Source organism: Lytechinus variegatus, chromosome 5 (assembly GCF_018143015.1).
Source record: "Lytechinus variegatus isolate NC3 chromosome 5, Lvar_3.0, whole genome shotgun sequence".
Taxonomy (NCBI): domain Eukaryota; kingdom Metazoa; phylum Echinodermata; class Echinoidea; order Temnopleuroida; family Toxopneustidae; genus Lytechinus; species Lytechinus variegatus.
Genome location: NC_054744.1, coordinates 8,280,559 through 8,295,717, shown reverse-complemented (window position 1 = coordinate 8,295,717; position 15,159 = coordinate 8,280,559). Strand labels below are relative to the sequence as shown.

Sequence of the window (15,159 nt, the reverse complement as noted above, 5' to 3'; positions counted from 1 at the left end):
ATGGATGTTTTCATATCTGAAATGATATCAAATCTTCAAGAGACTTACTTTCAGTTCATTATGATCTCTGGTAAAAGGCATCAGAACCTCATATAACGATGAATAAGCAACAAGGGCACAGAACTCCATGCGATCGTTGGCCGAGATGTAGTCTAACATGGAACAAAGACATGTCTGCGCGACGGACCGCCTTGTTTCAGTGTTTGCTGGATCAAGGGGCATGGCCGAGGTCGCGAGGGGTCGCATCATGGACAGCGACGCATCTAGGATTATTAACGTTGGCATGGTTTGACTTCAGCTAGTTCTGTTTTGTAATAAAAAGAAAAAGAAAGAACTGTTTCATAAAGAATTCATAATTTTTTATTTCATTTTATCACCTGACAAACAAAATTGCAATTAATGGTAGTCACTGGGACTAATATAAATGAAATCTGAAAAATATTTATAATATAAACCAAACAAAAATGTACTACATACATAACTGAAAATGACAATTCATCACCAATTTTAAAAAAAACATCAGCATAGGTGATTGGTTTATTTCCAATTCGTCTAATGCCAATTCATCCACTTGCCAACTCGTCTACTATCGTTTCGTCTACCATCAGTTTGTCCACTATCCACATGGTCTACTTGCCAATTCGTCCACTCACCATTATGTCTAATAACCAGTTGGTCCAATAGCCATTTGGTCCATATACCATTTGGTCTAATTGGAATAAGTGTTAATTGTGCAAAATAAATGAAAAGGAAATGTATATTAGACCAACTGGTTATGAGGCGAAATGGTCATAGACAAAATGGTGATTGGACGAAGTGATGATTGGACCAAATGGTTATTGGACCAATGGTTGTTAGACAAAATGTTGATGGACGGAATGGCATTAGACTAAATGAAGGGAGACCACATGGTGAGTGGACGAGTTGGCAGTAGACGAATTGGCAAATTTACCGGGTGATTGCTCTTTGGTTTCGCAAATTGAATTTACTTTGTTCCTAATGCCCACCCATCTCCTTGCAGGTTTTCTCCATCAGCTTTACTTTCAACAATCTGGTTCAGACTAATTTAATCTCTTTTTTAAGATTAATTTATCCCAGCTTAACACAAAAACACAAGAGAGGACACTCTGACAAAATACTTCTCATAAATAAAACTTCAATAAACATGGAGTACTCGGTTGCTCATGGCAAATGCTATTAATGCAAATTCTAATTAATTTGGCCATACTGCAACAGCCCAAATTTGCTCTCAATTATAACAGCAGTAGCAAGGATGATCTCTACGTCAGCACATTAAATTGTGTAATCCTGTTTTAGGAGAAAAAGTGAAATTAGGTTATTATAAAATAGAATAATTTCTTCCAAGGCAATTCACACTCTGAAAGATACATACATGCATAGCTACAAACTTAAAGCTAAGTTACAGTAGTTGCAGTTAAAACACTGATTTCGTGAGAAAGTCTGCAAAACCAAGGTTAAGTATTACTATATCATCGTCGATCTAGATCTGGTACAGTTACATAAACTGCACTTTGTGAAATCATAAAATCTAAGCTGAAAAACAATCACACTGAAGATCGCCAACACAAATAGGCACACGTGGGACAGTGTATATAATGCTGGAATAAAGACCCGACGGAAGTGCCCGAATCCGCGCTTATTTTGCTTATTTCTCAGCAATTACACAATTTCTTCCAGAATCCTTCGGCACATATTTTTTATTCATAGAAACAGACACTTGGGTTGTCATTATATTGGATTCTGTAAAAAGTCATTTTGATACCTCAACTGGAATTTATCTTTAAATGCCAATTTCTACCAAGCAAATGCAAGTACCATAGTTATGAAAAGTGTGAATGAAAACATGCATGTCAATGAAAATGTCATAAAATGTCAGATTATGGAGTTCTTTACTTTGTCTAGTAGTTTCATAATAAATCATATAATGTATAGAATATAGGTGGTATATATTAATCGAGCTGATGCTGTTATACTTGCTGTTCATTTTGCATGAAAGCTCAAAAATTAAATGTAATTTAGTTTTCCTCCGATGTTAACAATTTGGTTTCCTTTGAAGGTCAAGTCCACCCCAGAAAATTGTCGAATTGAATCAATAGAGAAAAATCAAACAAGCATGACGCTGAAAATTTCATCAAAATTGGATGTAAAATAAGAAAGTTATGACATTTTTAAGTTTTGCTTATTTTTCACCAAATAATTAAATACGCACAACTCGGTGTTATGCAAATGATCTGTTGGGGTGGACTTGTCCTTTAAGTATAGGGCCTGCACTATAATTCATTAATGTGACCTAATGTGATATGATTCAAATCTGGAATACTGGAATGTTCCAGTTTGATATTTTGTACATGTATGACAACATAAGACAAGTGAGACAGATACAAACAGTTACAGCTTAGAAATTGATTTAAGTACATTTCATCCAATCTCATATCGTTTTACATGTGACGTCAGCACGACTAGATATTCAATTTGCTTTTATTGCAATGATGATGGTAGCCAGCATAATCACAGATTTTAGCATTATTTGATGATTTAGAACTTTATACAGTTAAGATAGTCTCAATATTCAAATCAAATTTTACTATGTTTCATTTTAAAAATCGGGTCGTAGACCAAATTGTAAGGTCTGCATTGGCCTTAACAAAACTCAGAGGTCTGAATATTCTTCTTTTTTCATCAAAGATTGAGAAATTTGCGTTAACATAACCCGCTTAAAAGCTACATGTCATGATTCCTCTACTTCTGAATGTCACAGGAATAACTTCATCATAAGACCAGGGAAGTACATGTAAGACACATTAGGGCCGTCTGCACCAGCCTGAGTTTTCAAATTAGCGCGCTATTTCTGATCCGGCAAATTATCCTGATCTGGACAATCTCAAGGTTATTTGTAATGAAGATGAAATTATCGCGCTAGCTTACAGAATTAATCTCGAGATTGCAATCCAAAGTCAACTTGGGATTATTTGCAAAATAGCACGCTATTTTACAAATTATCCCGCTAATTCGCAGGTGCAGACGCACTTGGGATTATTTATTCACGGCGTCAGACCATAATGCATCATAATGCCTCGCTCGAGCAGGAATTGCTCTTCTTGCGATGGTGGAGACGGGGTTTCTTGAATCACGAGATTAATCACGAAGAGGGCCGATCAGGCTAAAATCTCGAGATTGAGCAAACTCAGGCTGGTGCAGCACCGCCTATTGCTCTGCTGAGGATGAGTCTCAGGCCTGATGAGCCTATGGTGGTTTGTTTCATCAAAAGGCCCCATTTACACACACAAAAAAAAATGAACATATTCAAGTCATTTTATGAGTAATGGGAAGTACACATTGATGCTTAAACCCCATAACAGACTTCCTTCATGATTGTGACCTAGCTTCCAGTTGCAGTAACAATTAATAAGGATTATCATTTTTTATTGTTTTTTTTTACCTGAAATCTGAATTGTAACAAATAAAATACAAAAGAACAAGTAGGCCTACAGAGAATATATCATCAGCTCATTATTTAATGATGGCTGTTTCTCGAAGAAAAATAATGGGGATAAAAAAGAAGAAAAGTGCTGTCAATGTCAGAGCACTATTTTTCGTCTAAAACTTTTAGTGCTTTGCTAACCGAATTAAAATCCAATTCATATTAACATCGCTCAAGTATAAAATGGGTACAACCTTTTCCCCCTTTTTTTATCAAAAAGATATTTTTTGGTAAAAGACATATCCACGCATAAAAATTGTCAATAGCTAATCATCATTTCCAATGTAAAAAAAAAAACACAGGAAGTAGTTTAAACATGCTCATGTAAAATCTGCCTGCACCAAAAAAACTGTGCATTTCAATTCTGTAGGCTCCATACCGGTACGTCAATGTACCAGACCCAGTATATGTTCATGTATGTAATATCAGATAAAAGTAGCTACATGTATAAATAAAGTAACCTTCCTTACTAAATTCAGAAATAAATCAACTTGAAACTTGATTTTCTGCACTGCTGTTTATAGGTGACACATGTCAAGTCAAGTCATGTGTGAAAGAGGCTTCAATCCTCTACAACATGGAACTATATACATAGTCACTGGCACCCTGGCAAACGAGAGAAGTTAGAAACACTGACGTCTATTAAAAGGCCTCAATCTTTGCCCAAACCTGACATCATTTCCACATCCCATAGACGTCATATCACCCTCCATTCATCCGGGTTGCACAACGCAAACAGAGTGTCTAGTCTGACCCGCACAGGACTGAAGTTGTGGTTTCGTGAATGCGTTAAAATTGTATATTCTACTGATCCAGGGAGACTCTAGGGACAGTGATTTTATCAAACTAGGGACAGAAAGGATGTGATCGATTGAAACTATTTCTCTTCGAAAAGGCAGGGAATTTGCAGCTGTTGCTAGAATAGCCGTCATTAATATTACTTGATGACATCAAAGTTTACATACAGGATACAAGGTATTTTCCATTTTGTATTGTATTAATATGCATGCTTGTTTTATGATATTTGTTACATTTATATTCATTTGTAGATATATAGCTAGTATAACATCCTGCACAATTGGTTAAAATGCTGACTAGTAGAAGGAGGAAAACATTATTTTGGGAATATCTATGAATGTTTTTTTCTTGCATATATTTGTTTGAAATACAAGTTTTAAATTGTGCAGAAATGACATTCTATCCTATCTTAATGTCAGAAAAGATCATGTCTATTTATAAAACAATGATTCATAATTCATACCATTTCCAGGTTTCTATATGAGTAGACTACTAGTAATAACTTAATCATGCATTAACTGTATCATATCAGAAGCTGCCCCCCCCCCCCCTCTCCCTCTCTTCCCTCCCTCACTGCAGAGCTAATGATATCATGGATGTATTGACACACTCCTAAAATTGATAATTTCCCCTCGCCAAATCCTGTAGCTAGGTCAGAAAAATATGTAATATCTAGGAAAAGAGAAGTCAAACGATTTACAGGCCTTCCTCTAGAATCACACTGGGCTGTGGGCAGGTCCGTGAACCTTATCTTCTTTAACCACATGTGGGTTATACAGTGCGTCCCACAAAAAACGAAACCAAGATTTATCGATGATTTATCAATGATTTATCATAACTTAATCACAAATACAATAGACAAATAACCTACTATTGTAAAGCGTAGAATCTCCTCTCATTCACGCATGAGTGAGCAAACACAATATGAAGAGGGGATACCAAAAAGTCATTTGGCGGGCTGCATCTGGGTTTCAAAAAGAAAACCACATTTATGAAAGTTCAATATCTGCTCTTTAATTTGATACCTCAATTAAGGAAAATGATCAAGAAATAACAAAGTTCTGGTTATTTGAAATAAGGCTTGAATTCAAATAATTTTGTAAAATTAAGAGGTTTTACAGACTAGCGTACAAACTCACTTGATTCTTTGGTTAATGATGCTATATATAGCTTCTGTGTGAAAGCGGTGAAAACATGTTTATTTAATGAAATTATGGAAACAAAAGCATTGTTTCGAGGGAACATAACTTTTTTACTTCTTGACCATTTTTTGTGAATAAGGTATCAAAAGAGCAGATATTGAACTTTTTAGGCATGTGATTATCTTTTTTGAAATTTAGATACCCCAGGCCAAATGAGTTTTTGGTATCCTTTCTTCAAATTGTTTTTGCTCACTCATGCGGGAATAATCTAAGTAATATCAGATGAAAGAGGAGATTCTAAGCTTTACCTTGGTACGTCATTTGTCTATTGTATTTGTAATCAAGTTATGATAAATCATTGATAAATCATCGATAAATCTTGGTTTTGTTTTTTCTGGGACGCACTGTATACTGTATCTATCTATAAACGGGAAAAGAGAAGAGAAGGAAGAGAAGAGAAGAGAGAGAGGGGGAGAAAGAGAGTGTGTGTGAGTGGGGGTGTGGGAGTGTATGTGTGTGTGTGAGAGAGAGAGAGGGGGTTGTATGGAATGCCTAAAAACATACTAGTATATTTTTAGGCATTTCATTCCATTATTATTTGCTTCAGATGTTGGCTAAAATTTTTGTAGACTCCTGTTAATATTAACAATGAAGATTGTTAAATTTTGTTACATGTACCGAGGGTTTATTGATTAATTTTGATAAAAACATGTTGACAAAAAAAGAGAAAGATACAAATATAAAGGATGAAGAGAGAAAGAAAGATAATAGTAAAACATGGAGCCCAACAAAAAAAAAGTATAAGATGGAGACAGAGAAGCTATTTTAGGAGATTGGGAACAACGATGGGAATGGAGAAGAGAGCGAAAGGGAAGGGGGAAACCTGTGGTCACTAATTAGAAAACCTGATTAATCATGAGCACATCTTCCTCCTTCATGGGGGCAACAAACAATCAGATCTCTTGATTAGTCAATAACATCACAATAGCTGCATGTAACAACTTGGACAGCTTTCAAAATGCCCTCTTTTTTGTTCTTTTAGAGCTGGAACTTATCGCGAACCCGTGATCAGAGAAAATCCTCCCCGCAATCAATGACTTTCTGCGATCCAGCTGTAGCTTTAAATATCAAAGTTCATTCCACAAGGTCCAAGTCACCCTTGGCAAATGAGTGTTAAAATTGTTAGGAACTATCGCATGGACGGAGCCAACTCTCTGCTCTACATGTAGTTGAAGTAAGTTATACAGTGACATTTAATTGACAACTTCATCATGTGTTAATCTGGACTTATGTTCGGTTGAAAATAAACCTCGAGAATACAGCCTACTGGATACATATATCACTATAACTAGGATTCTATCGAAGGCATTAATGACAATTTTGAGACCTTTAATGCATCGGTGAGTTTACAATTTTATTTCAATGTATCAAAAGGGACTGATGAAAACTTGCTTGTTTATGTAAATGAGGTTCAATGAGTGTGAATTTATTACCCTATTAACTGCTCTTCTAATATTGTCATAAATAAAATTTTCAAATTTATCCCGGTGCTAGCTCAGGATGGCGACACCGCTATTGACCTGCTATAGTGCATGCACAGTAGAAAAGTTATCCCGACACAGTCCCGGGATTAATTTCATTTATCCAATCACACTGCAGTAAGTAACAAAACACCTGTAGGCTTGTGACCCAGTGAGTGACCTGACTCTGATACACTAGAAATACTTGAGGGCGGGGAATTGAACCCACGTCCTTCAGATTAAAAGATGAGAGTCATAACCGCTAGACCATGATGCCCCCACATTATAGTAAACATATCAGAAGTGGTTTATCCCGGTGTTGTAGTGGTGTGCTTTCACACTGAAAGAACACCGGGACAGTCGCAGGTCTGTCCCGCTGCTGTTACTATGGCTTGCCTAGCGACAGTTTATTGCGAAGTTACATGTATAGCGAGACGAGGTTATCCCGGGGTAGTTTAATGCGGGTTCGAGAATTCACACTGAAGGCAACACCGCTACAGTCTTGGGACAGTCCTGGTACTGTCGCAGTGTTTTTGGCCAGTGTGAAGATGGTATTAGGTTCTTCAAGCCCATCTGAAGCTTCGGTAAAGGGTCAATAATGTGAATAATCATCTAGCATTACAATATTCATGAAAGTGTAGCAGTGATATAAGGTTCTATTCAGCTGTTAGAATTTACATTTGGCATTTTTTCTTCAATCCTAAGGAACTGGAAACCGCTTCTCAACACAGTCATAGTCCAACTTCTTGACTGAATCAGAGATAGTGAGCTATTGTCCACTAACCGTTTCATAAAGATTGGAACTAACTCAGAGATGCCAAGTTCAAAGACCAGCTATGCGTGAGATTTTCTGTGAATCTGAGTGAGATCACAGACATTGTGTACAATATATATGGGAATAGGCTGTGATAGTTGCGTGAGACAGAGATTTGAGGGGATGAACAAGAGTCCAAAATGCTTGAGTCTCACGCATAATGCGTGAGACTTGGTAGCTCTGCTAACTCTGGTTGTTGGATAAAGATATTGACTAACTTGTCCAAGTGTTGAGAAACAGGCCCCTGAAGCTGTGATCTACATGTACATGTATGTAGCACCCTCTTAAATCCAGAAATTTTCAATCCATTCCATGTTTTAGATTTACAACAAGAAGGGGTTTTGTATTTACATGTATATACATAACACTGTATATTTATTTTGATCTGGCACCCAGTAAAATTAAATTGTGACCTAAAATCTGTAAATTTATCCAATAAAACACATTTTTAGTTTATGTCCATCACACTTTACAAATTGGGGGGGGGGGGGCACATTCATTAATATAGATCGGTATAAAGACCTGCACTTTTAGAGATGGGCTTCTTTATATAAGTAAAAATTTTTGATAAGTTTTAAATAATCAATACTAGAATTAAGTTAGATAAATATGATATACATTCAAATACTAATATAATATTTCTACCTTGGTTATTGTTAACTATCAACAACAAAAAACAAATTAAGTAACTCTAATAGCTGCTACTTGATATATATTTTTTCATTCTAACAAACAAATTATTCACTCAAACAGACAGAAGGTTAACAAAACAATGAAAGGCCTTCCACATCTATTTTTCCAAACTTTTAAAAATAAACTCTGTATTCACTGATTTTTATCCACTACCTTGCACTCATTAGGCTTGGTTATAATTGGTGTCTCTTTATGTTTTTAATAGGCTCATGGATACATGTTAGTCATGATTAGATGATGAGCATCTGTTCAGTCTACTCATGGTACTAAACACGGGTGAAAGATAGCATATGACTGTCAAGTGAAGGTCACATTAATGTGCGTAATCATCAAGTGATTTAAAGCACTACATGAATTATGGGGAGAGGAGGTCTTTATAACAATGATAATCTGAAGTTTCTATGCACTTGAGATAATTTGAAGAAAAGAAACGGTACATCTAGAGAAGAAATGCCTTTTGGGGCATCTCATTTATTTCAGGGGCTACTTTTTAATAACATACTGTAAAATTCAGTAGATAGATGCTTAAAGCAGGTTCTACAAACAATTTATAGAACATGTAGATCTTGATGTTTAACAGAATGATTTTTTTTTGTCAATTACATATATGTAGAACATAAATGAAATTGATTTTTTTTTTTAATTGATGTAGGAGTTACTTCGGCAAAAAGTTGCATGACAGGATAATGTTTTAAAGGATCAAGTGGGCAATATGCTTTGTACTGAGAGTGACATCATCAATTGTCCCGTATTATTTCAGATGTTGATAAATGTGCAATGTATAGTACAGTAGTACAAAAATCTGTCCTTTTTGTCTTTACGACAAGACGATAACATAATGACAATTTCTTGGAAGTCATGTGATAAAAAGTCCTTTGGTACTTCAATACCCTTCCTGTTTAAAGAAACGATGATGCAAAATATTTTCTAGAAATAAACATTCATTTTGAAAAAAAGGGGAAAGATTAATCTGTGCACACTGCACAGTCCATTGAGATATAATGCTACAATGATTAGTTGAAAAATAAATTTGAATTGGATCCAAATCAGGTAGCTTGTTAAGTGAAATATGATATAAATCCACTCCAAATCCTTCAAATGACCACATGTAATAAGTTTAAAGGGGAAGCAGTAGGATATTCATATAGAAGTTCTACAGAGTTGTAGTATATTAATATAATATAATAAACCAATTAAGTATAATTTGAATATGGATGTTTAAAATGTAAATAAATCAATATTAAAGTGTGACATCTATGTTATGGACTTTGACAATATGATCTCCAGATTTAATTGAAAAACCTTAAATATATGTGCATGAAAAAATAATGTTGGATCTATTTGTGCCTAACTTTTCAAAACATTTTTTTCAATGCACATGTAGTTTGGAACAGACTTTGCCATGTTAGAAACATAATATTTCCAGAAGAAACTGATTGCTAAAAATAATTCTATGGCAGTATTATGATAAGGCAATTGTAAGTGAATATTCCTACATGTATATAGGTGCTATATTATTGAAGAGCAAATTTCTAGTAACAATGCAATTCATATATTCTGTTGATTATGTATATTATTGTATACAAATATTCAGAGTGAGATCATTCCAAATATAAGCATGCAAGTTGAAAGATTATATTCAACAACGTGAAGCCAAGTCAAATAGACTTATTGAACTTGCACCAAATGTAATATTTGAATGGTCACACAACCAACAAAACATTTGATTTCTAGATATAGTCTATTAAACTAAACCAAATAAACAAAATAGATTTTAAAAAAAATAGACCTACAGGATTAGGACTAGGTCTAGAATGTATGTAGATCTACTTGGGCCAAACTTTAGCCTCGTAGGGTGTGGTCAATATCAGTTTCAAAATTTAAATGGTAACATATAATCATGATTCAAAAGTCATTACAAAATACGGAAATAATGAGAAATAAAAGGGTGTGTTCTTCAATGTCTTCCATTCCCAGTCGTAAAAGTAAACATCTTTCAAATCGTAATTCGAAGGAAAATTTTAAACGTCAAAAAGATGAGTTTGTAAACGTGATCACCTAGGGATTTTATGGCCTTCAGCACCAAGAGTGTGACACTGAACACGATTGCGTTTTGAAACGTCTTTAAATTTACTCTCCCAGTGGAAGCCTACACAAGCAGGTGCCACACTGACCTTTGGTGATGGATCAAACTGCGTAATAAAGTTACGATGACAAAAGTGGGAAATTCAAAGACAATCAACATATAAACATCTTTCTAATTTCGACACTGAACAGTGCACCGCTGATTGTGTTCTGTGTTTTGTAATTGAGTTTTCAATCGTGATTCATGTTGCTGTTTAAATTTGAAACTGACTTTGAACACATCGTTATTTTGCTTAATTTTACCTATTTGTGGTGTATGCAGCACTGTGATGTGGGTACATACATATGTACATTAATAGTGCGTAGGCGTGGTCCATGGTACAATGTATGCATGTTCAATGTTTTGGGGATCTCTCTTGCTCGAGCTTGCAATAGACGTCTATCATGTGTCAGCGTGTTGTACCATAACATCTGTATCGAACTGATAAATTCCTCCAACAAATGCTCATTTTTTTCTGTTGATTGGAACACTTCAGGGGGCATTGCAAAGTTAATATTTTCTATCGGAATACGTGTAGTTGGACTATAGTTGGACTAACCACATTTGCCTATATTTTGTTAATAAAAAAAAACACATTACGAATGTGTTTTGGACTCCTTTTGTCACCTCTCTTTTGAAATTCTCTACGGACAAATGTTGCTGATGTAAGATAATGCACTAGGAAATGTGTGTGCTTTTTTAATACAATGGTGGTCTGTAACACAATGAGAAAGTTACAAGGTACTGGTACTTTTTTATCACACTGCCATTTTAACAAATGTCACATATAGAGGGCAGTGCACAGCCTTCACCAACATATACCATTGCTAAAGCACCGGTTTTCAAATCGACTCGGGGTAAATGTAATAAATGGATGAAAAGGAAGAGAAAAGAGAAGCCAACATCTTTAATAACATACATGTATTATGGTGTATGCAGGAGGCAAAAACCCTAACCGTTTGCGAAAGTTATAAGGGAAGAAAAATAATTGAGCAACGTGTGCATTGATTGAACACACATGCTCTTGACTTGTTGTACGTTCAAGTATGTAAACAGGAAAATGCAGCACAATCTTGTGATTGATTTGGGACGTAACAGTTTGAATGTCTAGATCTATCAAAGAATATTTTGGAAAGTTAGAAAGAGGTAAGTGTTGTGGCTCCCGGGAGGGGGCACTTCCAGAGACGAGTGGATACCACGCATGGCCATGGGGTTCAAAAAGCACCCTAAACAAGTATTTTCCATGTTCTGAAAATGCACCCCTTAACAAGTATTGGCATGTGAAACCCTAACCATAACAAGTATTGGAAACAAAACGGTACCCTTGACAAGTACTCCCTTACTTTGACCCCCTAAACAAGTATAGCAATAAATAGCCCAGCATAGCAGCAATCCTTTTTTAGTATGTGTATGCACATTTGAGTCACAATTACATCAAACAAACAAATGATGAGTAAGTTTGCAATTAACTTTGTATTTGACTATGGGATGAAATATCAAGTTAATCACTTCCAGAGATTTCATGATGAACTTTCATGAATACTTCCAGGTAAAAAATCAAATACATTGATAATGAACATCATTTCAATAGATCTAATGACAAATATTAAACTGAAAATGGTATTACACGAACGTGATGCTGACGCATTTGTATGCTGCAAAAGAAACATGATAACAATCAATCGTTGGAACCCGACACCAGCTCTTTGGAATGAAAATTTTGAATATTAAATCACATATGTTACGAAGCTGCCTTAGCTGATTACATTCTTCAAGGACAAGTCCATCCCAACAAAACCAGCCCCATACTACTAGGCTCTGTAATGTTGGCGAAAACAATGAGAAACAAGATGGTGGAGTAAACATAGAGTAAGGCTCCCCCTGTCTTTTCATATTTTTCTCATTTTTTAATGAAATCTTGTTTAAAAATGAAATCGATAGCCTAGAAATGTCGGAAACGCAGATGAATAGGATGGAGTCCCTGGCTCCATGGAGAGTAAGCATATGTTAGCAAATGATTTAATACATGATCAGGGATTCGATTTTAAGGCGCGCGAGAGCGATCACGCGCTACATGCGCGCCTTAATCCATTTTTGGTAGCGCGATTAATAGCGCGCCTCGCGATCGTTGACCTGCGCGGAAATGCCTAAAGTCGCCCTCGAAATCACCCAAAATCATGCTTATTGCCGAGTGAATAACAACTCAATATGCTTACCATTTAAACATTATGAAAGATTTCTGCCTAAATGAGACAGAAAATTGTGTACAACTCTTGAACGCACACACAGGTCACGGAGTGACCCTGAGTGCAAACAGCTGACTGTGTTACAACTTAGGGGTGATACATTTTCTAAATAGGGGTGATCAAACTCACTGGAGGGACTTTAATTCACTTATAACAAAGAAATGTGTACTACAGTACTCCTGTTGAATGCTCTGATGAAAATTATATGAGTTTCACAATCATTTAAACGGGAGGACAAGATTATTGTATATATCGAGTGCATTATGCATAAATCATACTACCATTGCGACCCCTGCCCGGCCGATGGTTCAGGCATGACGATCCTGAGTGACGTCACCGATAGAGACCTCAAATGCCAGGAGAGCCTATTCGACAACTAACTTCATCTAAAAAACACGTATTGATCTAACATCCAATGGGGTAATGGCTTTCATTTTCGTGAAATATACACTCCATTCTTCAATAAATCTTTCACCCCGTCGTTAACTGCCCGTTCATTCTCGAGCAATGGGGGAATGAATACAGAGTGTCTCAAAGTTTGTGTGAAAAAAGGTGCATTTTCCATAGAACTTCTGCCAAAAAGCAATGCGTAAGGGAAAGATTAGCCCCAAAACACGAATCTATGAGTTAATCAAATGGAATGAATCATGAAAATCAGTGAAATATAGTTTCTCCTGTACTCATTACTGAATACCCCGACTTGAGACGATTAATTTTTCCCCCTCTCCATCAACTTTTAAGAAAAAGGGTGCATATTTTCATAAAAATATAATGTGTTATATCGACGGACGCCCGTGCGTACGAGCAGGAGGAAGCCAAATGTCTCGTATTTTTCATAATGTTCATCCAAAATGCAAAACTCAAAGTCATGAATAATCCTTAAAAATAGCGAGTAGCACAGTTTCAAATTCCGACGTTGCGTTATTTTTTCTGTACCACGTATTTCCATACACATGGTACCAAGTACGGAAAAAAAAATCAATGCAACGGTCGGGAAACAGTTGCATGTATAGGGGTCCATTATGACTACCACCATGTGCAATTTCGAATGCACATGTTTCCCCTACAGATATCACGATTCTGTGATTAAATAATTCGAATTACACAGGAAATAAATCCCTGAGACTTGTAACCTAGCATTGGTGAGTTGTCATTCGGCTTTGCTTTTCAAAACGGCTTATTAACTTCCAAAATAAGTTACCTTATTTATTAATTATAACTAAAAAATCATTTATTTTCTTTTTCTAGGGGATGAGGTATTATATCAGACAATAAATCATCAAACAAAGCTCCATCTATTTTACAAGGCTGGCGACAGGCTCACGCATTGGCGCTTTTACTAGCTAGCCAGTTAGAGCTCTGTCTCTGCCAGAGCTCTGGGGGACAATTCACTTAGTAAAGGCCTCAATGATGGTGATTTTCTGTTTCAGACAGAGTTTACATTTCATGAATATTATTCAAAACTGCCCATAAAGTTTGATGATTTCTTCATTGTCATGTATATTTAAGTTCTTAATGAATACATTCTAACCGAATTTAGACTCCCTATAACAGAGAAATGAAATTTTCATGAAGATCTGCGTTTTCAAAGAACTTCAGGAATAGTTAGGGGATGTGGGCCTTTATTACATGTACATGTACATGGCTGAGTACAGGGTATTGTACTGGAATAGATGGAGTAGAAATTAGATATTGAATTCATTTATATCCAAGTCCAACTCACAGTCACACACACACGCACTCACCCACACACACCCACATCCACCCACACACATCCAAGATTCTAAGCATGAAAAATAACTTTAAAAATCATACAATATTGAACAAAAAGTAATAATTCATTAATAAGTGAACAGGTATATCCAAGTCACACACACACGCACTCACCCACACACACCCACATCCAAGATTCTAAGCATGAAAAATAACTTTAAAAATCATACAATATTGAACAAAAAGTAATAATTCATTAATAAGTGAACAGGTATATCCAAGTCCAACTCACAGTCACACACACACGCACTCACCCACACACACCCACATCCAAGATTCTAAGCATGAAAAATAACTTTAAAAATCATACAATATTGAACAAAAAGTAATAATTCATTAATAAGTGAACAGGTATTCCTCAAAATACAAAAAAGTAGCATTTAAAAAGAGCCCCCGAAATTTGCCAAAAAAATTTAAAATGGAGCCCCTGAAAAAAAAAAATTGTTAGTGACTTAACTTTTAAGCCAAAGTCAAAACCTAACTCAAACAGGTTTTGAAAACGCACAATCTAATTACAAAACATTGTAAAACGATTGCAAATACTTC

At 35.7% G+C, this 15,159-nt stretch overlaps 2 protein-coding genes across 2 annotated transcripts in view; one reads left to right on the top strand and one right to left on the bottom strand.

Annotated features, from left to right (window-relative positions):
• The window catches only part of LOC121415193 (integrator complex subunit 14-like), a 32,712-nt gene that overhangs the window by 14,987 nt on the left and 2,566 nt on the right, over positions 1–15,159 (bottom strand). Inside the window, exon 2 of the mRNA XM_041608357.1 lies at positions 49–304. Within this exon, the coding sequence (XP_041464291.1) occupies positions 49–285 (237 nt within the window). The 5' untranslated portion in view covers positions 286–304. The remainder of the gene's footprint in view (positions 1–48; positions 305–15,159) is intronic.
• LOC121415194 (sodium/potassium/calcium exchanger 2-like) overlaps positions 3,975–15,159 on the top strand; it is a 48,572-nt gene continuing 37,387 nt past the window's right edge. Inside the window, exon 1 of the mRNA XM_041608358.1 lies at positions 3,975–4,477. The gene's annotated coding sequence lies outside the window, so the exon portion shown is untranslated. The remainder of the gene's footprint in view (positions 4,478–15,159) is intronic.